Raw genomic sequence first — 27,098 nt, 5'->3', positions numbered from 1 at the left:
AAGTGGCTTGCCTGTTTTTGTTTAAAAGTGGTACGTTAAAAAAGAGAGAGAGAGAGAATTCCTGTGTAAGGAGAATGGGGCTCTCTGTGTTCTTTGCTATGGGACTGTTTGACAGGAAGCTTTTGAGGGAAATCTCTGTTTTGGCATTTTTATAAATTTTTTAATTAAATTGGAAAATTTTAGATTTTTAAAAATTATGTGTATGAGTGTTTTGTATGTATGTATGCATGCATGTATGTCTGTGTATCACATGTGTGCCTGGTGTCCTTGGAGGTCAGAAGAAGGTGTCAGATCCCCTGAGACTGGAGTTACCACTGGTTGTGAGCTGCCATGAGAGTACTAGGAATTGGACCCAGGTCCCCTGCAAGAACAACAAGTGCTGAACTAACCCTCCATCCCTAAATTACATTTTAATTATTTAATTTATTGTTGTTGTTGCTGTTGTTATTAATTTGTTTTTTTGGGACAGCGTTTCAGTGTGTAACAGGCCTGGCTGTCCTAGAACTCACTCTGTAGATCAGACTGGCCTTGAACTCACAAAGATCCACTAACCTCTACCTCCCGAGTGCTGGGACTAAAAGCGTTTGCTACCACTGCCCGGCTCATTTATTTTTTTTAAACAATATTTATTTACTTATTATGTATACAATATTCTGTCTACATGTATGCCTGCAGGCCAGAAGAGGGTACAAGACCTCGTTACAGACGGTTGTGAGTCACCATGTGGTTGCTGGGAATTGAACTCAGGACCTTTGGAAGAGCAGGCTGTGCTCTTAACCACTGAGCCATCTCTCCAGCCCTGCCCGGCTTATTTATTATTTTGATTTTAAAAATATTTGTTTTATTTATAAGATTATTTATATTATTTTTAAATCATATGTATGCAAATGTGTCCATGTCTGGGTAGGCTCACGTGTGTACAAATTCCCATGGAACCCAGAAGACATCAAATCTCCTGGAGCTGGAGTTATAGCTGTGAGCTGTCCCATGCAGGTTCTGGGAACCAAACTTGGGTCCTCTGCAAGAGCAGCAGATGCTCTTAACAGCTGAGCCATCTCTCCAGCCCGTTTTTAATGTGATGTCACTGTTACCTACTTCTCTTCCAGAGATGTCTCTGGTTGCCTGTTTCTTGGATCCTCGTGAAGGCAAGGGGTGGGGGGTTCTCAAAATCCATGGTATCGCTCAGTTCTCAGTATGATGTTTGTCAAGGGTCCCACCAGTTCAGGGACCCTCAGATTGACTCTTTGAAGAATCAACTAGGGAGCTTGAGTGGACAACAGCCCAAGGACATAGAATCTGATAAACAGTTTAGGGACGTATTACTTAAATAGTTTGCTGTATGATCTGGAACTCATTATGTAACCTGAGTTAGGCCCAAAGTCACTCTCCTCCTGCCTCAGTTTCCTCAGTGCTGGGATTACAGGAATGTACCGCCACACCCGGATGCGTCTGTCCCTCTACAGATAGCTGCTCAGGATGGTTGATAGAATCACACAGTATGACTTTTGTGTCACTGTTCTCCTGGGGAGGAGATTGATGCTAAGAGGCTGGCGTGCTAAGCATGCCTTCTACCATGGAGCTGCATGTCTACTGCATGCACCTGTGTTTGTTTACTTGGCATATTTTTATGTTATCCATGCCGTAATACTTAACAGCATTTTATTTTTGTTGTGGGTCAATATCATTCCCCTTTAAAGACAAACTGCAGTTTACATAACCAGTCACCCATTCGCGTGTCCATCCTCCAGTTCTTGGGAAAGGTGTTGCTATTGGCACTTGCGTGCCAAGATTTCCTCTAGTACTTGTGTGCATTTTTAAAAAAAGATTGTTTGTCTTATTTTATCTGTTATTAGCCTTTAGCCTACATGTATGTGTGTGTGTCATGGGGGTGCCTGGGGCCTGTGGATGGTAGGAGAGAGAGCATAAGATCCCTATAGATAGTTGTGAGCCTCCATAGGATCCCTACAGATCATTGTGTGTGTCCATAGGATCCCTATAGATCATCGTGAGCCTCCATAGGATCCCTATAGATCATTGTGTGTGTCCATAGGATCCCTATAGATTGTCGTGAGCCTCTGTAGGATCCCTATAGATCGTTGTGAACCTCCACATTTGTGCTGGGAAGCAAATCTGTATCCTCAGCAAGAGCAGCAAGTGTGCTTATCAAATGATCCTTTTGTTTTCATTTCTTTTGTGGATATAACCAGGACTGGACTCACTGGGTCTTGTGGAGCTTCTCTATTGTATATTTTAAGGGACCAACAACTACATTCTGCAATGGCTGAACCCTTTTACAGCCCTACTAGAAATGAGAACTTTCCAATTCCTCAATAGCTTGCTGCTTTCTAGTTTTTGCACGGGTGTGTGTGTGTGTGTGTGTGTGTGTGTGTGTGTACATTTATTTGTGTATTGTGTATGTCTGTTGGCACCTGCATGCCTCGGCACACACGTGGGGGTCAGAGGGCAGCTTGTAGGAATGGGTTCTCCATCCCCCCAATGTGAATCCTGGGGATTGAACTCAGGCCACCGGGCTTGGCAGCAAGCACTTTCACCAGCTGGGCCGCCTCAGCAGCCCCGCCTTTCTGGGTTTTAATTACCAACATTGCCTGTGTAGGTGCGAAGCAGGACCTCATTATGCTCCTGATTAGCATTTCTCCAGTGCCTAATGACGCCGGATTTGCATTTCCCTAGTGGCGCATCTCTCCCTGTGCTTGGTGGCTTTTGTAGGTTTCTGTCTTTTAAAAATGGCTCTGTTTTCGCTGGGATCTTGGGAGGTGGAAAATTAGATATTTGTATCCAGTCTCCCGTTGTTCCCCAGAAACCATCTTCTCCTGCAGCCTGGCGTCTGAGGTAATTAGGATGGGGGTGGAAGCCTGGAAGCAGCTGAGGTGTGGAGGGCAGGGAAAGACGGAGACTCCGGATCCAGCCCTGTCCAGAACTCCTGTGCGTGACCAGGGCTGTAGCTCAGTTGGTAGAGACTGGGTTAGCATGCAAGAGACTGTGGCTTCCACTCCTGGCACCACAAAAACTGCACGCCCACAATCCACAATCCCAGTTCCCAGGAGGTGGAGGCAGGAGGAGCAAAAGGTCAAGAACGTCCTCAACTAAGTATCAAGTTCAAGGCCACCCTGGGCTTTGTCTGAAAACCAACCAACAAACAAAAACCAGGGAGGTGGCTCGGTTGGTGAAGTGTTTGCCCCAGAAGCGTGAGGACCTGACTTCAATCCGCAGCACCCATGTAAAAAGCTGAGTGCAGCAACAGAGCCCTGTAACCCCAGCTCTGGGGAGATGAGATGAGAGAATCCCTGGGGTTTGCTAGTTAGCAAGCCTAGCAGAATTGGTGCGTTCCAAGTTCGATGAGAGCCCTTGCCTCAAAACCTAAGGTGGAGAGAAGTTGAGGAGGACACCTTGTTCTGCTTCTGGCCTCCCCATGCATATGCACAGACGGACAGACAGATGCACGCACACATGCACACACTAAATAAATAATAAATATTGGAATAGATAATAATGGGAATATTGGGGTAAATAATAAATCAATGGGAAAATCACATTCTTAGCCAGGCTTGGTGGGGTGTACCTGTCACACCAACACTTGGAAGACCCTAACAAGAAGAGCAACAATTTGAAGCAAGTTTGGGCTACACAGCTAGATCTTGTGTCAAAATAAAGTATGAAACAAAAGAGGGCTGAGGCCACTGTCAATCATACAGTGCTTATCTTGTATGCACCAGGCCACTGGTTGTAATCCCAGAACGACAAACAGCAATCCGATAAAGTTCCTTACAGTCTTACCTTGTAAAGTTGTATGTGGACCAAGGTCCCTGACCTGTTTCCTAGCCTAAGCTGTGTGTATATATTTATGTCCATGCATGTGTGTCTGTAGGTTTGCATATGTATTGTGAAATGTGTGTCTGGGAGTGTTTCCATCTCTGTGCGTGTTTGTATCTGGGACTCCATGTGTATCAGTTTACACACATACTGTGTGGGGACGTCTGTATATGTGTGTTTGTTCCTATGATCGTATCTGTTGCTGGACATGCCTGTGCACATATGCATACACACACTCACACGGACACGCACACGACACTCTGGCAGGGCCTCCATCTGCTCTCCTCCACCCCTGTGCTCTCTCCACAGTGGAACACTCGGGCCAAGCGGGAGAAGTTGACGGAGCTGATGTTTGAGCAGTACAACATTCCTGCCTTCTTCTTATGCAAGACAGCTGTGCTCACCGCGTATCCTATGGCTGGACCAGCTCTGCTGGGTGGAGGGCCAGGGTGGGGTGTGTGTGAGATGAGCTGAGCGGTGTGGTGCTGGGCCTGGTTCCCTGGAGATCACTATCTTGGGTGGGAAGACACGTCTCGGTACCTTACTAGTGCGGAAAGCCCCATAGGCTAAAGGCTTGGGGCTGTGGGGAGGGGAACAGGTCAAAGGCCCTTCCCTATTCCATAGGTCAATCTCAGCAGGAGGAGTTGGGCCAAGTAAACATCAGGGACTCGCTGGGACTGGACACAGAGGGAAAGGACGTGGCATGGAGGTGGCTTCTTCCCAAATGACCAGTTTGGGCCATCGTTTTTTTTTTTTTTTTTTCAGAATCAGTGGTACACTGAACTCTGTGCTAGGTATGGGGTGACAGGAACCTCAGTTCAAGGAGTCCAGAGGACACAGGACCACATTCACCTGGAACCCCAGTAACAGACGGCTTAATGAGATGAATATTCAAGGCCTGTGCTACTGAAACCAAGAACAAGGGGTTTAGGAATATGGCCCTGTTGGCCTACCATGTTTGAGGCCCTGGTCCCCAGCTCCACGGAAACTGGATTAGGAAATACAGACCTGTAATTCCAGCACTTGGGAGACCAAGGCAGGATGATTGTCTTTAGTTTAAGGCCAGTCTGAGCTACATAATGAGTTCCAGGCTAGACTGGACTACATAGTGAGACAAGTGTGTGGGGGGGGGGGGTTGGGGGGCTGGAGCAATGGCTTGGCAGTTGAGAGTACATGCTGCTCCTGTAGGGGACCTGGGTTTGATTTCCAGTACCCACATGGGACAGCTCAGCCGTTAAAGCAATTACCACTCAAATATGAAGACCAGAGTTTGGGTTCTCAGAAACCCACATATATGCCTGGTGGGCATGATGACACAGTCTCGTAAATACAGCCTCAGGAGGTGGCAGCCAGCAAGAGTAGCCACATCAGGAAGCTCTGAATTTAATTGAGAGCACTTTCCCGAACGAATAAGGTGGAAGAGTGACCAAGGATGACTCTTGACATGAACCTTGGGCCTCTGCATAAACACACACATGTACATGTGCACATGTGTGTACACACACACGTACCCATATGCAAAAAAAAACTGAAAAAAGAGAATAAAAGTAAATCAAAGGCAGTATTTACAGACTAGGATTGACTTTACCCCAAGGAAACAGAGAGAGACCAAGGCCTGACCCAAGTCTAGACTCTCTCACTGTCTGCTACTGTCTCTTTGACCCATCCCATGGCAGCTTTGCAAATGGACGTTCCACAGGCCTGGTGCTGGACAGTGGGGCCACCCATACGACAGCCATCCCAGTACACGATGGCTATGTCCTCCAGCAAGGTAGGACCTTGTGGGGGCTCCAGGGCGGCCTGGGGAAGCCGGGCTCTGACGCCGCCTCTTCTTTCAGGCATTGTCAAGTCTCCCCTGGCTGGGGACTTCATCTCCATGCAGTGCCGGGAGCTCTTCCAGGAGATGGCTATCGATATCATCCCTCCTTACATGATCGCAGCTAAGGTAGGCCCTCTGCTGCGCCCAGAGACGCCATCGACAGCCCTGGCATTGGCCTTATATACCCATCGGTCCCCTGACCCACAAGATAGTGGAGCAAGTTCCCCAGAGGATCCAGTTCCACTTTTTCTGGAAATTGGGAAATTCAAGTCGTGGCTGAGGCCATGCAGTCAGCTGACAGCAGATGTGTGAGGGCCAGTGGGGTGGGCTCTAGAGTCTGGCAAATCCAAATTCTTGAGTCGGATGTGGCGAAGCACATTGATAATCCTAACTAAAGCTGGAGAGGTGGAGGCAGGAGGGTCAGGAGTTCAAAGTCAGCCTTGGGAACTGACCAAGGGAGGCCAGCCTGAGCTACACTAGTCATTCTCTCTCAGAAAGGAAACAAACAGACAAACAGGAACCAGGGATGTGGTTCAGTTAGCAAAGCCTTGGCATGGAAGGAGTCTTGACTTGAATCCCAGCACCACATCAATCTTGGCTGTATGAAGGCCTGCTTCGATGACATGAATCCCATCTCAAAAACAAAACATCTGAACCAAAAATAAAACCCCAGGTTGGAGTCATTCCTCTGCCAGGGAAGAGCCACGAGGCCCAGAGCATCATTTAAAAGCATCCCGGATGAGGAAGGAAAGCTCCATCAACCAGTGTTTTGAGGTGGGATCTCACATAGCCCAGGTTGGCCTCAAACTCACCATGTGACCGAGGATGATTCTGAATTCTCAGTCCTTCCACCTCTCCCTCCTCAGTGCTGGGGCTGGGGCTGGAACCCAGAGCTTCCTGCAGGCTGGGCAAGTGTTCTACCCCCTGAGCTCCCTCCCTAGCCCCGATGCGATGCAGGCAGGTCCTTCTGAGCACGTCTGTACTGTGTGCTTCTCCCTACCTTCACTTCCCTGTCTCTGTCCCCTCACGGCTAGTCGCTAGTCAGCTGCAGAGAGGGCGGGCAGCTGCTAGGGAGGCAGATGTGCCAATGGGCTGGAGGAGGGCCAGCTGGGGAAGGACGCTCAAAGACTGTGTCCTCACAGGAGCCTGTGCGGGAAGGAGCTCCCCCAAACTGGAAGAAGAAGGAGAAGCTACCTCAAGTCTCCAAGTCCTGGCATAACTACATGTGCAATGTGAGGCTGCAGCTGAGAAAAGCCCCCTGCCTCCCCCCCCCCCGCAGCCCCTGGTCCTCCACTGCATCTCTAGAGGAGGGGAGGGCATGACCGTGGGTGGACTGGAGCTGGGGAAACGGGGGCTCGAGATGGAGACAGGGGGCAACCAGACCTCACCCCTCCCTGCTTCCCAGGAGGTGATCCAAGACTTCCAGGCCTCTGTGCTGCAGGTGTCGGACTCCCCTTACGATGAGCAGTGAGTAGAACTGCGCACTAGGGAGGGAAAGGGGGCACAACTGGTACTGGGCATACTGAAGTTCCTGTAATATCAGCACTCAGAAAGGCCGAGGCAGGAGGATGGAGAGTCCCAGGTCAGCCTGGCTTACAGAGCAAGGGGAGGGGCACTGGGAGTGTAGCTCAGTTTGCCTGGTACATGCAAGGCGGGGGAGGGGCGCTGGGATTATAGCTCAGGTTACCTGGTACATACAAAGCTCCAGGTTGCATCCTCAGCATCACATCTACAGATCTTGGTGGTACAAGCTTGATACCCAGGACTTGGGAGTCAGAGACAGGAGGAAGAAGAGCTCAGGGCCAGCCTCTGCCACTTACTGAGTTGGAGGCATGCCTGGGCTATATGAGATGCCCCAAAGATGGGGAGGGGCAGAACTGTGGTTCATGGGAGCCTCTCGAGTGCCCACCTAGCAGGCCTGCCAGAGCACGCCAGGCAGCCTTGCTTCTCTCTTGGGCAGGGTGGCCGCACAAATGCCTACCGTGCACTATGAAATGCCCAATGGCTACAACACAGACTACGGCGCTGAGAGACTTCGGATCCCTGAGGGCCTGTTTGATCCTTCCAATGTGAAGGTTTGGCTGGGTGCTGGGTGCTGGTTGGGGTGGGGCTAGCTGGAATCTTGAATCCAGAGGTGTGGCGGGGGAGTCTGGGAAGGATGACAGGGGTTTGGGTGAAATGGAGGCAGAGTCCCCAGAGTTCACATCACCTTTGTCCGCAGGGCCTGTCTGGGAACACCATGCTAGGAGTGGGCCACGTGGTTACCACCAGCATCGGCATGTGTGACATTGACATTCGCCCGGTGAGACCAGGACCTAAGGCTGGGTGAAGGGGCCGAGGGCTAACCTGGGGAAAGGGAAGGATGCTATCCTCAGGCTCACCCTTCTCTCTGCTCCCAGGGTCTCTACGGCAGCGTCATTGTCACTGGCGGGAACACTCTGCTCCAGGGCTTCACAGACAGGCTTAATCGGGAGCTTTCCCAGAAGACCCCACCGGTAAGAGCCCACCCCACTCAGGGCACCTGGATTCCAACCCTGGCTTAGCTCTTCGAACCCCAAATCCCTCCTGATTCCCCTACATGGGAATGCTCAGAGCCCTGCCTCTGTGGCTTCCTCCTGCCTACCTTGTCCGTCCCCAGGATCTAGAAGCCCGTTTTCCCCAATCCCCTTTCCCCCACCAGAGCATGCGGCTGAAGCTCATCGCCAGCAACAGCACCATGGAGCGCAAGTTCAGCCCCTGGATCGGGGGCTCCATCTTGGCCTCACTGGTGAGAGAGGGAAGGGGCACGCCACTGAGTATTTGGAGAGAAGACCCTGAAGGTTGTCCATTTTATTCAACAACACGTACCTAGTCACACCTGTAATCCCAGCAGTAGAGAGGCCGAGGCGGGAGGATTTCAAGCTCAAGCTAGCCTGGCCTACATAGCAAGGCCCTATTGTTAGAGAACAAACTAGCCTGTCATTCCTCAGGTGCCTTCCACCTCGTTTGTCGAGGCTGAGACCCTCACTGTTCCAGAAGTCACCGATTCAACTAGGCTGGCTACCCAGTAGACTCGAATCCTGTCCCATACCCTGCCACCGGGATTATAGCACAGACACTTTTTACAGGGGTTCTGGAGACCGAACTCGGGTCCTTGTGCTTGTAAAGCCAGCACTTTAATGACTGAGACATAACCCCAGCCCTGAAAAAGAAAAAAAATGTTTTTGGAGAGAGTGCAATCAATGAGTGCTCCCCAAAGTCTGGGGGCCTCCTTGGGGTACAAATTGGGAAGCAGAGGGACTGAAGGCAGAGAGATTGGTGAGGATATGGTTTTGGTGAGGCAGCCATGGTCAGCAGTGAGCAGCGGGGACATCCTGGAATTTGGGATAGAAGAGTGGTTCAGTGACAACAGTGTGTCACGCATGAATCTTCCCGTGGTATGTCCTGGGATCTGTGGCATGACCAAGGGGACTACGCAGAGTGAGCCTCAGGGATGTGCCTGTCTCTGCCTCCCTAGTGCTGGGGATGCCCAGGGTTTTTTGGTTTTTGTTTTTGTTTTGTTTTGTTTTAATGTGGGTTTGGGGGATAGAATTCATGTTCTCAGCTACACAGAGTTCAAGGCCAGCCTTGCTGTATGAGAGCCTGTTGAAAGAAAGAGAGGGGGGCTGGGGGATGGGAATAGAAGGGGAAAGAGAACGGAAAAAGAATGGACGGGGAGGGAAGTAACGGGTAACGGGAAAGGAAGGGGGAGGGCGGTAACGGAAAAGGATGGCAAGATAGAGGAAGAAAGGGGAGGGAGGGGAGGGGACAGTAGGGGAAGGGGGGGGTGAGGCAAGACCAAAGGAGAATAGATCTGGGCAAAGCCTACAGGAAGACGGTGAGTTCCGTTATGGGTATAGAAAGTTTAAGGTCAAGGGTATGCAGCAGGAAGTAGCCAAGAGACAGCTGGGTGTCTGACCCAGGAGTGGCAGGGACGAATGAGGTCACCCCAGAAGTCTACTCTGTGAGCTGGAGACACCACCGTTCAGATGGAAGCAGAGCAGCCATCTGTGAAAACTCAGTGAGACCCTTCGTCAAAATAAAAGTCAGGGCGGAGAAGATGGCTCAGTAGGACAGAGTGAGAGCATTTGTCTATAATCTCTGCGCTCTTATCGCAAAATGGGAGGAGATAGGAGCGGCTCCGGAAGCTGACAGGTCATCTAGCCTCCAAACAGAGTGACAAAGGAGAGACCCTGCCTCAAAGTGGGAAGGACTGACACCAAGGTGTCCTCCATATGTACATGTAGGCCAGTCACTGCACATGCAAAGACAGGCACATATACATACGAACCAAGAATGTTTAGTCCCCCAGCAAGGGGCTAGGTTGTGCTCAGTGGGAGAGCCCCTGCCTGGAATCCCCCAGTGAGGGGCTGGAGATGTAGCTCCTGCATGCTAGAGCTGCCTAAAATTACTCCCAGGAAGGAGGAGGGATGTAGGCGAGAGATGCATGCAGGTAAGGAGGAAGAACGGGCGTGGGGGTGTAGAGGGGTGACGCCAGGGCTATCCTGACAGCTTATGTGGCCGCTTTCTCCCAGGGCACGTTCCAGCAGATGTGGATCTCCAAGCAGGAATACGAAGAGGGCGGGAAGCAGTGCGTGGAGCGGAAGTGCCCCTGAGGTCGACCCCTCCCCCTCCGCAAATACTCACCCACCCCCTCCACAGCGTTGTGGGGAGACGGATGCCAGAGGGGCGTTCTACCAGCCAGGCCTCCCAAAGCGCTGAACCCTCCATCTCCCATTGCCCTCTCCTTTCTTACCTATATCTTCTTAGACTGTGATGTTTCTGAGTTGAAATAAGTTAAAAAAAAGTTTTAAGAAAATAAATAAAAAGAATTTGATCTTCTTGGGGATAGGGAGTGGGTCGCGGGGGTCTGGTGAGAGGTCACAGCTACATTTATGCTATGCTTGAGCACAAAATTCTTAGATTTCAGGGGGTCAAGACCCGGGAAGTAACAAAACCGGAGGACTCTGCGGGTTGAGCTCCGGGCTGCCCCAAAAAAGGACATACGGGGGTGGGGCTATCCCGGGGGTGTGCTCTAGTGGGTGTGGCCTCGGCTCAGGCTTTGCGTCTCCTTGAGAGCGTGGTCCAAGAAATCCAGGGACCTGTTGCTAAAGCGAGCTTGGCTGCTGTGTCTTCCTACTCAGGACTCCGCTTTTGACAGGCACGAGGCAGGGCCTGGGGTACTGGTGAGCCCCTACCGCTCAGATCTTTCTGTACCTGGTTAGGATCTGCAGTTTCCCAGGGGAGACCCGGATCGGGAGTGAGGGTGAGGTGGACCCCGAACTTTCCCATTCAGTGCTGCAGGTCCCGGTGTCTTTGGCGCGGCTTGGAATTGAAGCTGGAAGATAAACTGCCGTTGTAGCCCTTCATCAAATTCTTAGAGAGCGGAAGATCCCTAAAGGGAGAAACACCTAATTAAGTCCCCATTAGTGACCCAACCGGTGCTGGTGCCGAGGTGGCTAGGTCAGGACGTTTTCTGCCTCCCCTGATGGTGAGGTGGACGCAAATCCAGAGTTTCCTGACCCCAGGACCCACTCACTCACCAATTCCTTTTGACCCCTTTAGCTCATTTTTAGCCCTTCCTCCCCAGAAACCAATATAGGCCAGATTCCAAACAGACGGACAACTTTATGGTCAGATTAAACCACCAAGTCACCCCACTAGGGTGCCGCTAGTTTGGGATCTACCTGAGGCAGGGGGTCGGAGCAGGAAGATCAGCTAACGTGTTATTTGGAGGGCTGTATGTTGGGGAGCCTAAAAGCCAGATGCAAGCGGTGGGGAGGAGCAGAAATGTTCATGATGAAGTTTCCAAGGGGGCTAGCGATGTTTCCGCAAGGACACTGAGAGAAGGTGGAATGGGGGCGGGGGAGACCTGTCCGTATCTCCCCTTCCCCCCACCTGTGACCGGAACTAAGGTGGTCAAAGTCTGCCCTGAGGCTAAAAAAAAAATTGATTGATTTGCTGTTAGCCGGCAGCAGCGAGGTTTGTGGAAGGATTGGCAGAAGGTACAACCCCTGGCATGAACTGGGGGGGGCGGGGAAGGGAGGGGGCAGGGGTGATGTCTGGAAGGCTGGACCGAGGCCAGACTGTGCTCCCACCCTATGGGGGGGTGAGGAACAGCCTAGGCTCAGACTGCCTGCCAGGGCTGATAAGGGGCCCTCTGGGGCTCCCACAAACGGTTTATCATTGTGGGGGGGACTACTTGCAGGATTCAGGAGGGGGCGCAATCATGGAGCAACTTTGGGGTCTACTGCAGAGAGCGGTAAGACCATGGGGGGTGGATTTACACACATTGGGTCTTCGTTCACGTTCTCAGGCCCCTCCCTAATGCTTAAGGCTGGCCCCACCCCATCCCCCTTGGGTCCCTCCCTGCCCAAGTCAGTAGCACCGTTCTTGCCTAATCCTTCCCCAACTCTTAGGCCCCTCCCCTAATCTCATGCCTACCTCCCCTCTCCACACAGCAACACTGGTCCCCAAGACCCTCTCAGACCATCTATAAACGTGTGGAAGGCCCTGATCTGGGCCATCTGGAGGAGGAAGAGGAAGACAGGGAGGAAGAGATCGAGTTGCCTGCCCAGTTCTGCCCCATGGAACTCAAGGGCCCTGAGTCCTTAGGCTCCGGTCCCGGGAGATCAACTCCCATCCCCTGGGCTGCAGTGGGTCGAAAGGCTGCCCCCTATCTGATCCTGACGGCCCTGCTGATCTTCACTGGGGGTGAGTCTTCCCTCCCCCGTCCACAGTGAAGGGCCTGGGCTTAGGGGCTCTTCTGGGGTCCAGTAGAAGAGGGCACGAGAGAACCCACATCTTACCACCTGCCAGCCTTCCTCCTGGGCTACGTGGCCTTTCGAGGGTCCTGCCAGGCATGCGGGGACTCCGTGGTGGTGGTCAGCGAGGATGTCAACTCTGAGTTTGGCCTCGACTCCGGCCTGGGCACGTTGTACTGGAGTGACCTCCGGACCATGTTTCTTCGGTTCCTTGGAGAGGGGCACCTGGAGGACACCATCAGGTAAGAGTAGCCTGGCTTCCTGCCCAGCCCAGCGTCCAGTCCAGTTCAGACTGGAGATCCTGTCAGGTCTCGTGCTGCCCAAGGCCCGTCTGGGTCTTCCCACCCCCCTCTCTGGCTTCCCTGCTCAGCGGTCCTTGGAAGGATGGCAGATACCAGGACCTGAGTATCACAGCCCTGAGACTTTAAGGATGGTTTATTTAGGAGACAGGCAGCTGAGAGAAAGAGAACAGAGGTGGCACATGCACGTACTCCCAGAACGGAGGAGGTAGGTGCAGGAGGGTTAGGAATTCAAGGTCATCCTTACCACGGCTACGTAGTAAATTGGAAACTAGTCTGGGACACATGAGACCCATGCCGAAAAATGAACAAATATTTTATAAAGTTAAACGACATTTTAATTTTAGTTTATGTAATGATCAGGTAATAAAGAATAGGTTTGAAATTTTTAAAAAAAAAAAAAAAAACTATTTTTTCAGCATGTACTGAGACAACTACATGATGTTTTTTCTCTTTGGGTTTCCTTCTTTTATTTTAACATTTGTTCATTTATTTAGTTGGTGTTTTGGCTGCATGTATGAGGGTGCCAGATCCCCTGGAACTGGAGTTACAGATAGTTGTGATCTGCCATATAGGTGCTGGGAATTGAACCCAGGTCCTCTGGAAGAGCAGCCAGTGCTCTTAGCCGCTGAGCCATCTCTTCAGCCCCTCTTTCTTTCTTTCTTTCTTTTTTTAAATATTTATTTATTTATCATGTATACAATATTCTGTCTGTGTGAATGCCTTCAGGCCAGAAGAGGGCACCAGACCTCATTACAGATGGTTGTGAGCCACCATGTGGTTGCTGGGAATTGAACTCAGGACCTCTGGAAGAGCAGGCAAAGCTCTTAACCTCCGAGCCATCTCTCCAGCCCCTCTTCTTTCTTTAACCATTATTTATTTATTGTCAGGGCATGGTGCTTGGGTGCTGCTGTGCGTGTGTGGTGGTCAGAGGACAACTTGCAGCAGTCAGTTCTCTCCGTCTACCGTGTAGATCCCAGGGATCGAACCCAGGTCCTCGGGCTTGGCCACAAGCCTCACTAACCTCCCGAGCCATCTCACGTTTACAGCTCTTGGGGTCGAACCTAGGGCCTGGCGTGCTCGTTGTCGACAGGGAGTCTGCCACCGAGCTGCATCACCAACCCTTCTCCCTATTCCTTCGATTTCATTTGTTTGGCTTTTAGCTTTGTTCAGATGAGGTCTTGCGATGTAGCCCAGTCTGGCCTCAAACTTGAGATCCTCTCCCTTCAGCACCCCTCGCCCCAAGTGCTAGAATTACAGGTGTGTACCTGGATTTTCCTCCTCCTCTGCACCGAGGCTCAACGCTAAGCTAGTCCTGTCTTTAATGTTTATTCAGCTGTTTGGACCCACGCGTTTCCTTCCCAAGCCTGATCGTGGTGTAGCTTTTGACCCACAGTAGGGTGATCAGCGTAGATGGCTGTGTCTTCCTAGAGGACCCCCCAGACTGAGGCTGGGGCTAGAGCTCCGGTGACCGAGTACTCACTCTTATCCCTTAGATGTCACGAAGTAAGTGTGGTGGTTGACACCTGTGATCCCAGTACCTGGGAGGCGGGAGCAGGAGGATCAGGAGTTCAAGGCCATCCTTGAACTCCCCCTACTCCCAAACAAATCTAACGTGGGTAGGGCTACCTACTGCCACATTTCCCTAAGTTCACGCCCTCTACCACATAGTAAGGGATGAAAAAGACAACACCTCTAAAGCTCTGGAGATGTGAGCCAGCGAAACAGACAGACAGACAGACTGGCAAAAACACTGAGGATGAAGGGAGGACACCGGAACCTCAAAAGGTGTCGTCAAAAAGTGATGTCAAAAGCTCAGAGCTGGCGAGATGGCTCACCTCGTAAAGGTGATTGCTGCCAAGCCCAACAACCAGAGTTCAATCCCTGGGGTCTCAGAAATGGGAGGTGAGAACCAGGTTCTAAGTTATCCGAAAGCTAAAACAGAGAAGTTCTGTGCCTACCTGGGTTTCAGGTAAGCCTGTGGCTAGCCTTGGCAATTCAGCATAGCCTTGTCTAAAGTAGAACAGAAAAAAATGTAAAGGTGTTTTGGGGTGACCCTGTGACTCAGTGCTAGAGTGATTTCCTAGAATCCTCCACAAGGGAAGGAGGGGTGGGGGAGTAGAGTTAGAGAGACAGGAGCACCTCCATCCCAAGACTGGAGGTCGGAAAACCCAAGAGACCCATGGGAGATGTGACCACCCGGGGAATGGCCAGGTCTCTGTCAAGGCCGCACTTTTGTGATAAACGAGGAAGGTAGTTTGTTTCCCCTACAAAGATAAACAGATAGACCTTGGTAACAAACCCTGAGAGGGCAGCACACGCCCGCCCGAGGTGAGAAGGCAGACTAGGTCGAGTTTAGGTGACAATTTCTTGCTGGGTGATGACCATGGAAGCAGACAGGGGAGGTCCTGTGCCGAAGCCCCATGTTCCTGCCTCCACCTCCCAAATGCTTTCTACCTGAGTTTAAGGCTAGCCCGGGACACATTAAATACCATTCCATGCCTGAGTTTTTCCTACTTCTATGGGTACGTGGAAGTCCCTTTTCTGCACCTTCCCCCCCCCCTCCCAGTGCGATCTTTCTCTGCTCAGGCTGACCAGCCTCCGGGAACGCATGGCCGGCTCAGCCAGGATGGCCACTCTGGTGCAAGATATCCTCGACCAATTCTTGAGCCACAAGCTGAACCACGTGTGGACTGACACGCATTACGTGGGGCTTCAGTTGCCGGACCCGTGAGTCTGGGAACGCGACAAGGGGACATGTCATGGGGTTGCACAGCCAGGGGTGCTCACCCTCCCCATCCTCAGGGCTCACCCTAACACCTTGCACTGGGTGGATGCAGCCGGGAGCGCCCAGGAGCAGCTACCGCTGGAGGATCCGGAAGTCTACTGTCCCTACAGCGCCACCGGCAACGCCACGGTGAGCGCCTCGGGTCCCGCTCCTGGCCAGGGGAGCCTATCGCGTCCTCGGTGGGTAGCCGAGTTGGGATACGGGCACTGTGCCTCAAAGATCAATCGGTTCCCAGGGCAAGCTGGTGTACGCCCACTACGGGCGGCAGGAGGATCTGCAGGACCTGAGAGCCAAGGGTGTGGAGCTGGCAGGCAGCCTCCTGCTAGTGCGCGTTGGGATTACCAGCTTTGCCCAGAAGGTGAGGGTCCCAAATAGGACAGCGAGTGAAGTGAGGCGAGTGGTCTGGGGAGTAGGCGTGTCTTCCTGGGAAGGATCTAGGAGGCTGTCATAGGGAGAAAAGAAAAATCAGGCACATCTTAAGAAAATGTTGTCGGAAGACAGGCAGGATGTAACCTGTAACCCCAGCTATTTAGGAATCTGAGGCAGGAGGATTGTTAATTGAAGACCTGCCTGGGCTACACAGTGAGAACCTGTCTCAATTCTTCCCCTCCCCTCCCCCCAGGCTTTCTTTGCATAACCATGGCTGTCCTGGAACTTTCTCTGTAGCCTAACAGATCTGCCTTCCTCTGTCTCCCGAGTGCTGGGATTAAAGGTGTGCACCACCATTACCTGGCTTGCACAGAATTTTTTTTAATTTATTTTAGTAAATGCATTGGTGGTTTTTTCCTGCATTTATGTCTGTGCACTGCATATGTGTCTGGTGATTGTGGTAGCCAGACGGGATGTCAGATCCCCTGGAACTGAAGTTACAGACAGTTGTGAACTGCCATTTGGGTGCTGGGAATCAAACCCAGGTGCTCTGGAAGAGCAGTGATGCTCTCAACCGTGTTCCATCTCTCCATCCCTGGGCAGGCAGCTTTTTTAATGCTACAGAGGCCCCGAGAGAGGGCTACAATGTGAGTGCCAAGTGACAGTTACACACGGTCCCTTCAGGACGACAGCGGCAGACCAAAGGAGCCAGTTTGCCTTCCCTTGCTTTTCTGTGCCCCCCTCAGGTAGCCATTGCCCAGGACTTTGGGGCCCACGGAGTGCTGATATACCCGGACCCAGCAGATTTCTCCCAGGACCCTCACAAGCCAGGCCTATCCAGACACCAGGCTGTATTTGGACATGTGAGTCTCAGGGGAAGCTGAACTACCTTCTACAAATGGGGCTTGTCCAGCCCAGCTTCAGAGTTGCTATCCCTTTCTCTTTAGGTGCACCTGGGAACCGGAGACCCTTATACGCCTGGCTTCCCTTCCTTCAATCAAACCCAGTTCCCTCCCGTAGAATCATCAGGCCTTCCCAGTATCCCTGCCCAACCCATCAGTGCAGACGTTGCTGACCTCTTGCTCAAGTAAGAGATGAAAAATGTGTGTGTGTGTGTGTGTCGGGTCGGGGGGGGGTGTTACTGAAGAGTTCCTTGGGTGAATTAGATGGCCTTGGGACTGGGGACATAGTTCTGTCAGTAAAGGGCTTGCCACTAAAGTATGAGGACCTGATTTCCATCACCAGAGCCTGTTTTAAAAACAAACAAAACCAGCTAGGCAGTGGTGGCACACGGGTTTAATCCCAGCACTCGGGAGGTAAAGGCAGGTGGATCCCTGTGAGTCCACCTCACCCTGTGAGGCCAGCCTAGTCTACAAGAGCTAGTTCCAGCACAGCTAAGACTGTTACACAGTGAAATCCTGTCTCAAAAACAATACAAAACAAACAAACAAAATCTAAGTGTGTGCATGCAGTCCCTCACTGGAGAGGCAAACCGGTGGGTCTCTGGAGCTCACTGGCATCCAACTTAGAGAACTTAGTGATCCTCATGCCAAGTGCAGATCCTGACCGCCCCCAAATGACCCAGATAGATGTCTCAATGGGTAAAGGCACTTGCCAGCAAGCCTGAAAACCATCCCCAAGCCCCACATACTCAGAGAGGACCGACACCCGCAGCTGTCCTCTGACCTCCACACGAACGCTGTGGCACACATGCTGAGCACTCACACGCACACAAGAAAGTGTGTTATAGGGGCTGGAGAGATGGCTCAGCGGTTAAGAGCATTGCCTGCTCTTCCAAAGGTCCTGAGTTCAATTCCCGGCAACCACATGGTGGCTCACAACCATCTGTAATGAGGTCTGGTGCCCTCTTCTGGCCTTCAGGCATACACACAGACAGAATATTGTATACATAATAAGTAAATAAATAAATATTTTAAAAAAAAGAAAGTGCGTTATAAACTTACAAATAAAAACAAAAGGGGGGCTGGAGAGATGGCTCAGATGTTAAGAGCATTGCCTGCTCTTCCATAGGTCCTGAGTTCAATTTCCAGCAACCACATGTTGGCTCACAACCATCTGTAATGGGGTCTGGTGCCCTCTTCTGGCCTGTGGGCATACACACAGACAGAATATTGTATACATAATGAATAAATTTTATTTTTGGTTTTTTGAGACAGGGTTTCTCTGTAGCTTTTTCGGTGCCTGTCCCTGACCAGGCTGGCCTCGAACTCCCAGAGATCCACCTGCCTCTGCCTCCCGAGTGCTGGGATTAAAGGCATGTGCCACCACCGCCTGGCATAAATAAATATTTTTAAAAAAAAAACAAAAAGGTAGTTAGCACTTGAGGGCAAGATGTGAGGTTGGCCTCTGCACACATGTGCACACATGTGCACACACGTGCACACACATCTCCACACACGTACCTGCATACACACCCAAAAGGAAGAGGTGACCCTCTAGGTGGGCACTCCTCTTACCAGGCCTCACCATCTGGTACACACACTAGTGCTGAGGACCCTCGTTCAGGGCACAGCCTATGCCACTGCCTGTGGCAGCCCCAGGCTGTACTGTCCTATTGGGTAAGGTACAGAGACAAAGGTCTCAAGCCAGACCCCAGGAATAGGAGAAAAGGAAAGGGGGCTCAAGGCTTTCGTGCGGCCTAGGCCGCGGTATCCCTGCAACCCTTTGCTGCTCCACCGCTTTCCAGGAAACTCAAAGGCCCTGTGGCCCCCCAGGAATGGATAGGCCACCTTCCAGTCTCCCCTTATCGGCTGGGACCCGGGCCACGCCTGCGTCTGGTGGTCAACAACCACAGGGCTTCGACTCCCATCAGCAACATCTTTGCCTGCATCGAGGGCTTCGCAGAGCCAGGTGGGCTTGTCTGCCCAGCATCCCCACAGCTTAGGAGGTTCCGCTCCTAACCAACCAGAGAAGACTGGTACAGGAGGCCCTGGAGAAGGCCAGGAGTGATGTCCAGGGAATGGAGGCTGAGGGGGGACTGATGAGGGGTGGCAGTGAGGAGCCCTCTGAATGGGTAGTATTGCTTAATAGTGAACTCCCTACACTCTGGGAGTGAGCAAGCGTGTGTTGGAGGATGTTGTACTAGGTATCCACTCCTCAAGCAAAGGCCAGATTAGACAGACGACTCTGGTGTTGGGGAATCAAAGGTTGCCAAGCAGAATTGGCGGGGTGGGACAGGCCTGGGAAACCCTTCACTGTCCAGGTGTCAAGGGAGAAGCAGAGATCTGAGGGACACACAGAGGAGGATGTTGGAGGTGGGAGTTGGGCACAGAAGAGCTGGGGAGAGGAAAGCAGGCAGGGAAGGTGCAGAACCTGACTGACCAGGGAGAGAAGGGAGCCCAGAATGCTTTAGGGTTAGTCAGGCATGGGAGCCCACATCTGTCATCTCAGGACTCAAGAGTCTGACGCAGGAGGTCAGTGAGTTCAAGGCCAGCCTAGGATACCTAGCCTAGGCCTTGAGAGAGCCTGTATTAAGCAGAAGAAGGAGCCAGGAGTGGTGGCACACACCTAGAGACCGGAAATCAGATGGTCAAGACCAGTGTAAAATACAAAGAAAAACAAACAAAAAACAGCCCCAAACTTAATAGAATGCCCCCCCCCCAACAGCAGTAACGCAGATGACAGAGTGGTGGCCTAGCATGGAAGAAACTCTGGGTTTCTTGTTAGCACCATGTACAGCCTGGTATGGTGGTGCATGCCTGTAATCCCAGCACTTGGGAAGAAGTGGAGGCAGGAAAATCATGAGTTTGAGGTCAGACTCTTGTTACCTGAGATCCTGTCTCCGGAAGCAAGAGGGGAGGGAGGACCTGTGTGTTTGAATCTTCAAATGCCTATTGATGGATCGATCAGTCCGTCTGGGCAAGGGCCGATTGAGATGGGCATGGGCTTCTGACCCAGCAGGGTTTAGAGAGCTGCGGTGTAGAAATGGGAGGGGCTACGGCAAGGAAGACGGGGTTGGGGGAGGCTGGAGAGGACCGAGTGAGGCTCTGGAAGCACCCAGCCTCCAGATCCGCATGGGGGAAACCTTGTCAGTTTAAGACGTGGGCTCCACACATCTTCCTCAGATCACTATGTTGTTATCGGGGCCCAGAGGGATGCATGGGGCCCAGGAGCAGCCAAGTCTGCAGTGGGGACGGCCATCCTGCTGGAGCTGGTGCGGACCTTCTCCTCCATGGTCAGCAACGGTAAGATCAGAGCCAAGACCTGCGTGAGTTGGGGCTGTGTCATGCCTGAGCTAGGCCTAGGTCAAAGGTAGTTGGCATCATATCCTGGAGAGAGGTCACTGGGCTCCAAGTCCCACGCCTGGAGTATCCAGTGTGTGGATCTGGGAAAGTAGCTTCGCCAATATGCTATTTCCTCGTTAACGTGTTAGCCTGGGGATTGACAAGATGCCTTAGTGAGTAAGGACGCTTGCTACTAAGTCCATTGACCTGAGTTTGATTCCCCGGAAGTCACATGTTAGAGAGATCCAGCTTCCCAAAGCGGTCCCCTCCCCTCCACATGTATGCTACCATATGTATGCACACACACACACATACACACAAAAATACTTTTAATTTTTTAAATGAGTTGACCAGACATCCCTGTAAGTCTGGCCCTCAGGAGACTAGGGCAGAAAGATTGAGATTTCAAGGTCATTCTCCAAGACATAATGAACTCTAGGCCAGTTGGAGCTACGTGAGTCTAAGTCTCATAAAACAAAAGACAAAACATCGGGCTGAAGAGATGGCTCAGGGGTTAAGAGCTTTAACTGTTCTTCCAAAGGGCCTGGGTGCAATTCCCAGCACCCATATGGCAGCTCATGACTGTCTGTAACTCCAGTTCTAGCAGATCTGACACCCTCACACAGACATAAGCAGGCAAAACCCCAATGTAAACAAATCTTTAAAAACAAAACAAAACAAAACAAAAAAAACCACTCCCTCTCAAAAAAAAACCAGCCAAGCATGGTGGCACAAAGCTTTATCCCTAGTACTCTACAGAAAGGTCCCTGTGAGTTTGAGGCCGGTCGAGTCTACATAGTAAGACCCTGTTTCAAGATAAAACCATAAAAAAATAGTTTAAAAAAAAGGTATATAGCTTCTATTAGTGGTAGAGAACTTGCTTAACACGCAAAAGGCCCTTGGTTTAATCCCTGGCACTGCAAAGAAAGAAGGGAGAGAGGGAAGGAAGGAGGGAGGGAGAGAAAGGTGCCAGGCTATTGAGGGGACAACCAAGCACACGGTGGGGGAGGGGACTAATTACAACAAAGCACAATGACCCTCAAGTGTGAGGATGCCGAAGGAAACTCCATTTGCCCACTGACTAGGCTAGATGCATGGTCCACTCCTGTTACTCCATCATCTTTCACCGTATAGGGAGTTTGAGGCTAGCCTGGGCTACGTGTGACCCTGTCTTAAAACAACAAATAAGGGCAGCCAGATGGCAACAGTAGGCACTCGTTGCCGAGCCTGAGGTTGAGCGGGGAGTCCCAGAACCCACGTGGTGGTAGCAGAGACCAGATTCCTGCAAGTGCCCACAGACCTCTGCTTTCCCTCTCTGTGGTGGGTGTGTGCCCCCCCCACAAATAAATTTTCAAAAATTTGAAAACTAAATAAAGACCGGAATGTATTAAGTGTCAATGGCCTGAGTGTCGATTAAGCAAGAAATGGCATCTTTAGACATCACCCCAAGGTATTATTATCAAGTCAGGGTGGATCCAACCTAAGAAGGGCTAGGATGCTGGATTGGTGAAGAGAGGTCCTCTGGGGACAGGGATGGAGAAGGATGAAAGGGGGGTGCTGACTCCTGTTTCTTCCCTCTGCATCTAGGGTTCAAACCTCGAAGAAGTCTCTTGTTCATCAGTTGGGACGGAGGAGACTTTGGCAGTGTGGGATCCATGGAGTGGTTGGAGGTGATTTGGGGTTCTGAGCAAGAAACCAGGTAATGCGGAGGGGTGGAGGGAGGAACCTTCCTTCCTCACGTTCTTCCCCCACCCACAGGGCTACCTCAGCGTGCTACACCTCAAAGCCGTAGTGTACGTGAGCCTGGACAACTCAGTGTTGGGTGAGCTGGACAATGTTACCTCCTGGCCGCCCTGCGGGTCCACCTATGTCACTGACTCTCTCCCTGAGCCCGTCTTTCCTCCCCCTCCCTTCCTTCAGGAGATGGCAAATTTCACGCCAAGACCAGCCCCCTTCTGGTCAGCCTCATTGAGAACATCCTGAAGCAGGCAAGACAGGATCAGGACTGGGGATGGCAGATAAGATGGTGGGACCGGAAGAGGACACAGCCTGACGTATGCCCCTCATTCTGCTGCCACAGGTGGATTCCCCTAACCACAGCGGACAGACGCTCTTCGAGCAAGTGCAGCTCACCAATCCCAACTGGGATGCCGAAGTGTAAGTTGAAAGGAAGCCTGGGGGCAGAGGCTGAGGGGAAACTGAGTCCTCAGAGGCCTCCAACCTGCCTGCCCCCAGGATTCGGCCCCTGCCCATGGACAGCAGCGCATATTCCTTCACGGCTTTTGCGGGGGTCCCGGCTGTGGAGTTCTCCTTCATGGAGGTGAGATTCCCGAGCCATTGCCCCAGGACACCAGGCCCCCAGCCTCTCAGCACCACGTTCCTGCGCCCAGCCCTTCCATGTCCCGGCAGGATGATCGGGAGTACCCGTTCCTGCACACGAAGGAGGACACCTATGAGAATCTGCACAAGATGCTGCGAGGTCGCCTGCCCGCCGTGGCCCAGGCGGTGGCTCAGCTCGCGGGCCAGCTCCTCATCCGACTGAGCCACGATCACCTGCTGCCGCTCGACTTTGGCCGCTATGGGGACGTGGTCCTCAGGCACATCGGCAACCTCAACGAGTTCTCTGGGGATCTCAAGGTCCAAGATGCCAATCCTGGTCCCAGCCTTTAGGGGACGCTTCATTTCTAGGGGTGGCTGGCGTCTCCTCTCCCCAGCCCTGAGATCTAGGTCCTGTCTTGCAGTCTGGCCCTTTTTATTTCTACCTCCAGTCACCTAATCCCCGAGGACAGGACACAGCCAGTACGACCCAAGTCCCTGGGATCCGCCCTCTCTAATGTCAAAGGCCTGATCGCCTCCCTGCATCTCTTCCCCCTTCCTGCCAGCTCTTTGAGCCCACCCTAGGCATCGGTGCTGGCACCAATCTGTCGGTCTCAGACTGTGCTTCACCCACAGGCTCGCGGACTGACCCTGCAGTGGGTGTACTCCGCGAGGGGGGACTACATCCGGGCGGCGGAGAAGCTGCGGAAGGAGATTTACAGCTCCGAGCAGAGCGACGAGCGTCTGATGCGCATGTACAACGTGCGCATCATGAGGGTGAGACCCTGCTCCCGCCCGCCCCCTTCTGGCCTGGGGTCCCTTTCCCCAGGACCTGGCGTTCTAAAGCACTCTGTCCCTCAAGCTTTCCCTGTCCTCGGGGCGTACTATACCACCGGATATACGGGGTTCGTAAACCAGCCAGGCTAGAAGAGCCGACCCGTCACTTTCGCAGGCTCTGTCAGGGGATGAAATGGATAGGAAAGGCCTTCCTCTTTGCTGTCTACTGTTTAACCTGCAAAGCCTAAAGTATTTACTCCGTGGCTTTTTGCAGACACAAAGTGTGCTGGCCTCTGCTTTAGACTATGTGGTTTGAAGAGCAGGCAAAACCCGGGTTGACGCGGTTGATGCAAAGGAAAGAGGACCTTTCGGGGTGGAGGATGAGGCGGGGAAATGGACTTCGCCTTTCTTGGGAGCGGTGCATGGATTCTTTAAACTAACTCCATTTTGCCACCTCACCTTCTTGTGAGGTGACCCAGAGACCCTGTGGAGCACTGAACAGGGACCAATGTGGGGAGCCTTTGCATAGCTGAGGGAATGTGGGGTTTTGTGTGTTTGTGTGTAGTGGGGATCAAATTAGGGTACTGTGCATGTTAAATAAATGCCTTACTACTGAGCCACACCCCGGCCCCTCACTGGGGGATTCTATGCAGGGGCTCTACCACTGAGCCACACCCCAGCCCCGCACTGGGGGATTCTAGGTAGGGGCTTTATCACCGAGCTGTGCCTCCAACCGGCTTTTCATTTTACATTTTGAAAGTCTTGCTAAATTGCCCAGAGTAGTCTTGAGCTCATTTTGTAGCCGACCTTTGTAGCCACATGTCTCAGTCCTCCAAGGAACCGGGATTACAGGCAAGGCTCAGGAGTTGGATTTTGTGTGTCTAGGCATCATGAAAATTTCTTGCAAGGAGGTAAGGTGGCAAACGTAGTGTGTTTAAAGGATTCTGGTGGGAGTACTAATGGCCTGCAGAGGAAATGGACTTCATGAAGGCTGTGTCCTGAATACCAGCCACAGGTGCTGACAAATGCCTGTAGGGGGCGCCTGGACCGACTGGCATCGTTTAGCAGGAAAAATGTATGGGCAGGGTGTGGAAAACAGATGCGTTCGGTAATGATAATAGCAGCTGACATTTGTAGGGCGCTACCAGAGGCCGCACGTTACTTCATTTGTTCAATAGCAGGACTTCCTTGACACCGTGAGGTTGGCAGGAGTGTAGGCCAATACTAAGACTCAGAGAAGCTAAGTAACTTACCCAAGATCACACAGGTGGAGCCAAAGTTAGCGACAAGGGACTCTGAGGCCATAGCCTGTGCTCAATACTATGAAAGAGGAAGAGTAAGAGGGGTGGGAAAAAGGAGAGAAGGGAAAAGAAAGAGAAAGAGGAAAAAGCAAAACGGGCTAGGGCTGTAGCTCAGTTGATGGGAGTGCTTTCTGGTATGTGTGAAGCCCTGGGCTCCGTCCCTAGTACCAAACAACTAGGTGTGGAGGTGCCTGTACTCCCATCTCTTAGAAGGTTGAGACAGCTAGCCTGGGCTACATGATGAGACCCTGTCCACCCCTCCCCCAGCCTCTGAATCTCATGTTTAAGAAGTTGATGCGGGCATATGTGTGGTTATGTCCAGATAGCCCCTAATTCTGTAGAGCAGGTGCCTATGAGTGATTTGGCAAAGTGACCTGGAAGCTGTGCCCACTGAAGTTCTGGCCAAAGCCATGGGCACACATGGACTCTTGAATAGACATTTTAAATGGTACAAATGCTGCTCGCCTATAAAATCCACAATCTCAGGGCTCCTGAGACTGAGTCAAGAAAATGGTGGCGCACACCTTTAATCCCAGCACGGGAGTGGGGGCGGGGAAGAGGCAGGTGTGAGTTTGAGGCCAGCCTGGTTTACAGAGTAAGTTCTAGGACAGCTAGGACTGTTTCACAGAGAAAACCTGTCTTGGAAAACAAAAGAAAGAAAGAGAGAGAGAGAGAGAGAGAGAGAGAGAGAGAGAGAGAGAAATGGCAAGGTGCGCTTGAAGCCAGTCTGGTCTGTATAGTGAATTACAGGTTAGCCAGGGCTACATAGTGTGTCTTTGTTTTCAAGGAAAGCAAACAGGGCTAGGGCTAGGGCTCGGTTGGTAAAGTGTTTGCCATATAAGCATGTGGTCTTGAATTCAAAGCACCAGTACATATGTAAAACTCAGACTCCGTGGTGGGTACCTGGACCTTAAACTGGGAAGGCAGAGGAGAAGCCCAGGGCTTGCTGGCCGGATAGTCTTGCCATATTGGCAAGTTCCAGGTTCAGTGAGATACCCTGTCTCAGAAAGTACTATGGAGCGTGACTGAGGAAGACTTGCTAGCTATTGGCCTTGGTTTCAACACATACATGCACACACGAGAGATGTTGAGTGTGCAAAATACGTCCTCCGCGAAGCAGGTACCAGAGGGCCTCGGGGTGGGTTAGGACCTGCTGGACGGAGGAGTGACTGAAGCCTTCAGCCACGGACACCCTGGCATCTAGACCTGCTCTCACTTTTTCCTGCAGGTGGAGTTCTACTGCCTGTCCCAGTATGTGTCGCCGGCTGACTCCCCATTCCGCCACATCTTCCTGGGCCAAGGCGACCACACTTTGGGCGCCCTGCTCGACCACCTGCGGATGCTGCGCTCCGATGGCTTCAAGGCCAACTCCTCCGGACTGGCACCAGGTCTGGGGTTCCAAGAGAGCCGTTTCCGGCGCCAGCTGGCGCTGCTCACGTGGACGCTGCAGGGGGCAGCCAACGCGCTCAGCGGCGACGTCTGGAACATAGACAACAACTTTTGAGGCGCGAAGCCCTACCTGGGTCCGACGTGATTCTCTGTCTCCCTATTTGAGATGTGCGGGCGAAAGGAGGTGCCCCATGCACCTCTCCTGGCTGCCTATTCTCATTAACACCTTTGGCCTTGCAATGTAGGAGAGCCTTATTTTCTCAGTGTGACCATCATACTGCCTCTTATCCAGAAAGTGGCTTTCTTCCCATTGCTGGTCCTTCTGCCGTCAGGAGCAAAGTCCTCCACATCTAGAGACTACCTAGGCTGGGATCTGTCTGGATCTCTTAGTGGGTGGTCTCTGGTGGGAGGCCCAAGGGAATTAGATGTCAATAAACAAATCTGTAACATCTGTTGTCCGGAAGCGGTCTTGCCATCCCCACTCCTCACTCCAGCCTCGAGACCTAGGTTAGCACGGACAGAAGGCACCTGATAGCCGTTCTGTTGCCTAAGGAAACAGCCTAAAGATAATGGAAGGGAGATGGGGTCATAAGTAAGGGGTGCGTGCTGCCAAGCCTGATGACCTGAGTTCAATTCCTAGGACACATGTGGTGGAGGAGACCTGAGTTCAGTCCTCAGGACGCACATGGTGGAGGAGAGAGCCAGTTCCCACAGGTTTTTCCAGATGCCTTTGTGGTTAAAAGCACTGGATGCTCTTCCAGAGGATTGGTTCTGTGTCTAGCACCTCCATGGAGTCCTACAACCGTCTGTAACTCCAGTACCAGGGGATCAGACGCCCTCTTCTGTCTTCCACAGCCATACCTACAGGCCAACTACCCATACACAGCATAAAAACAAAACAAACAAAACAAGCGAAGCTTGGAGGCGCAGGCTGTTGATCCCAGCACTGGGCTGGGGGAGTAGGGCTGGGAGAGAAGCAGGTGGATCTCTGTGAGTTGGGGCCAGACTGGTCTACACAGTGAATTCCAGGGCAGCCAGGGCTATGCAGTGAGACCCTGAGTAAAGAAAGCCTTGGTGCAGAGTGAAAGTGTAAGGCTCTTGTTCAAAAAAACAGAACCGGGAGGCGGTGGTGGCACACACCTTTAGTCCCAGAACTCAGGGGGCAGAGGCAGGAGAATCTCTG

At 52.1% G+C, this 27,098-nt stretch overlaps 2 protein-coding genes across 7 annotated transcripts in view; both read left to right on the top strand.

Annotated features, from left to right (window-relative positions):
- Actl6b (actin like 6B) overlaps positions 1 to 10,284 on the top strand; it is a 15,569-nt gene extending 5,285 nt beyond the window's left edge. Inside the window, exons 5-14 of the mRNA XM_050131158.1 lie at positions 4,141 to 4,238; positions 5,508 to 5,602; positions 5,670 to 5,776; positions 6,793 to 6,882; positions 7,056 to 7,117; positions 7,611 to 7,725; positions 7,872 to 7,952; positions 8,050 to 8,145; positions 8,331 to 8,417; positions 10,204 to 10,284. Coding sequence (XP_049987115.1) covers positions 4,141 to 4,238; positions 5,508 to 5,602; positions 5,670 to 5,776; positions 6,793 to 6,882; positions 7,056 to 7,117; positions 7,611 to 7,725; positions 7,872 to 7,952; positions 8,050 to 8,145; positions 8,331 to 8,417; positions 10,204 to 10,284 — 912 coding nt within the window. The remainder of the gene's footprint in view (positions 1 to 4,140; positions 4,239 to 5,507; positions 5,603 to 5,669; positions 5,777 to 6,792; positions 6,883 to 7,055; positions 7,118 to 7,610; positions 7,726 to 7,871; positions 7,953 to 8,049; positions 8,146 to 8,330; positions 8,418 to 10,203) is intronic.
- A 431-nt stretch (positions 10,285 to 10,715) lies between these two features.
- Positions 10,716 to 26,366, top strand: Tfr2 (transferrin receptor 2). 6 transcript variants are annotated; one of them, XM_050131152.1, is made up of 19 exons: positions 10,716 to 10,829; positions 11,877 to 11,930; positions 12,130 to 12,382; positions 12,488 to 12,674; positions 15,321 to 15,461; positions 15,537 to 15,648; positions 15,755 to 15,877; positions 16,635 to 16,751; positions 16,836 to 16,975; positions 18,596 to 18,759; positions 19,974 to 20,093; positions 21,720 to 21,802; positions 21,891 to 21,954; positions 22,053 to 22,120; positions 22,213 to 22,289; positions 22,368 to 22,452; positions 22,542 to 22,769; positions 23,085 to 23,225; positions 25,755 to 26,366. In XM_050131152.1, exons 2-19 carry the CDS (start codon positions 11,898 to 11,900, stop codon positions 26,028 to 26,030), a joined length of 2,412 nt encoding a protein of 803 aa, XP_049987109.1. In that variant the 5' UTR covers positions 10,716 to 10,829; positions 11,877 to 11,897; the 3' UTR covers positions 26,031 to 26,366. The 6 variants fall into 6 exon arrangements, with proteins under 6 accessions (XP_049987109.1, XP_049987108.1, XP_049987111.1 ...); XM_050131151.1 differs by having other exon boundaries at positions 10,725 to 10,854; XM_050131154.1 differs by having other exon boundaries at positions 10,748 to 10,848.
- The last annotated feature ends 732 nt before the right edge of the window (positions 26,367 to 27,098 follow it).

This window comes from Alexandromys fortis, unplaced genomic scaffold (genome assembly GCF_014885135.2).
Source record: "Alexandromys fortis isolate MF-2015 unplaced genomic scaffold, M_Fortis_MF-2015_v1.1 scaffold_370, whole genome shotgun sequence".
NCBI lineage: Eukaryota > Metazoa > Chordata > Mammalia > Rodentia > Cricetidae > Alexandromys > Alexandromys fortis.
Note: the sequence above shows the minus strand (reverse complement) of the source record. Positions and strands in the feature narration are given on the sequence as shown.

What these genes read in the sequence shown, in the direction of transcription:
- Tfr2 (XM_050131152.1), top strand. Translation starts at nt 11,898, where the DNA reads ATGGAGCAACTTTGGGGTCTACTGCAGAGAGCG. An exon ending in GGGGTCTACTGCAGAGAGCG is followed by an intron (nt 11,931 to 12,129) that starts GTAAGACCATGG and finishes CTCTCCACACAG; the next exon opens with CAACACTGGTCCCCAAGACC. An exon ending in TTGAGAACATCCTGAAGCAG is followed by an intron (nt 22,121 to 22,212) that starts GCAAGACAGGAT and finishes CTGCTGCCACAG; the next exon opens with GTGGATTCCCCTAACCACAG.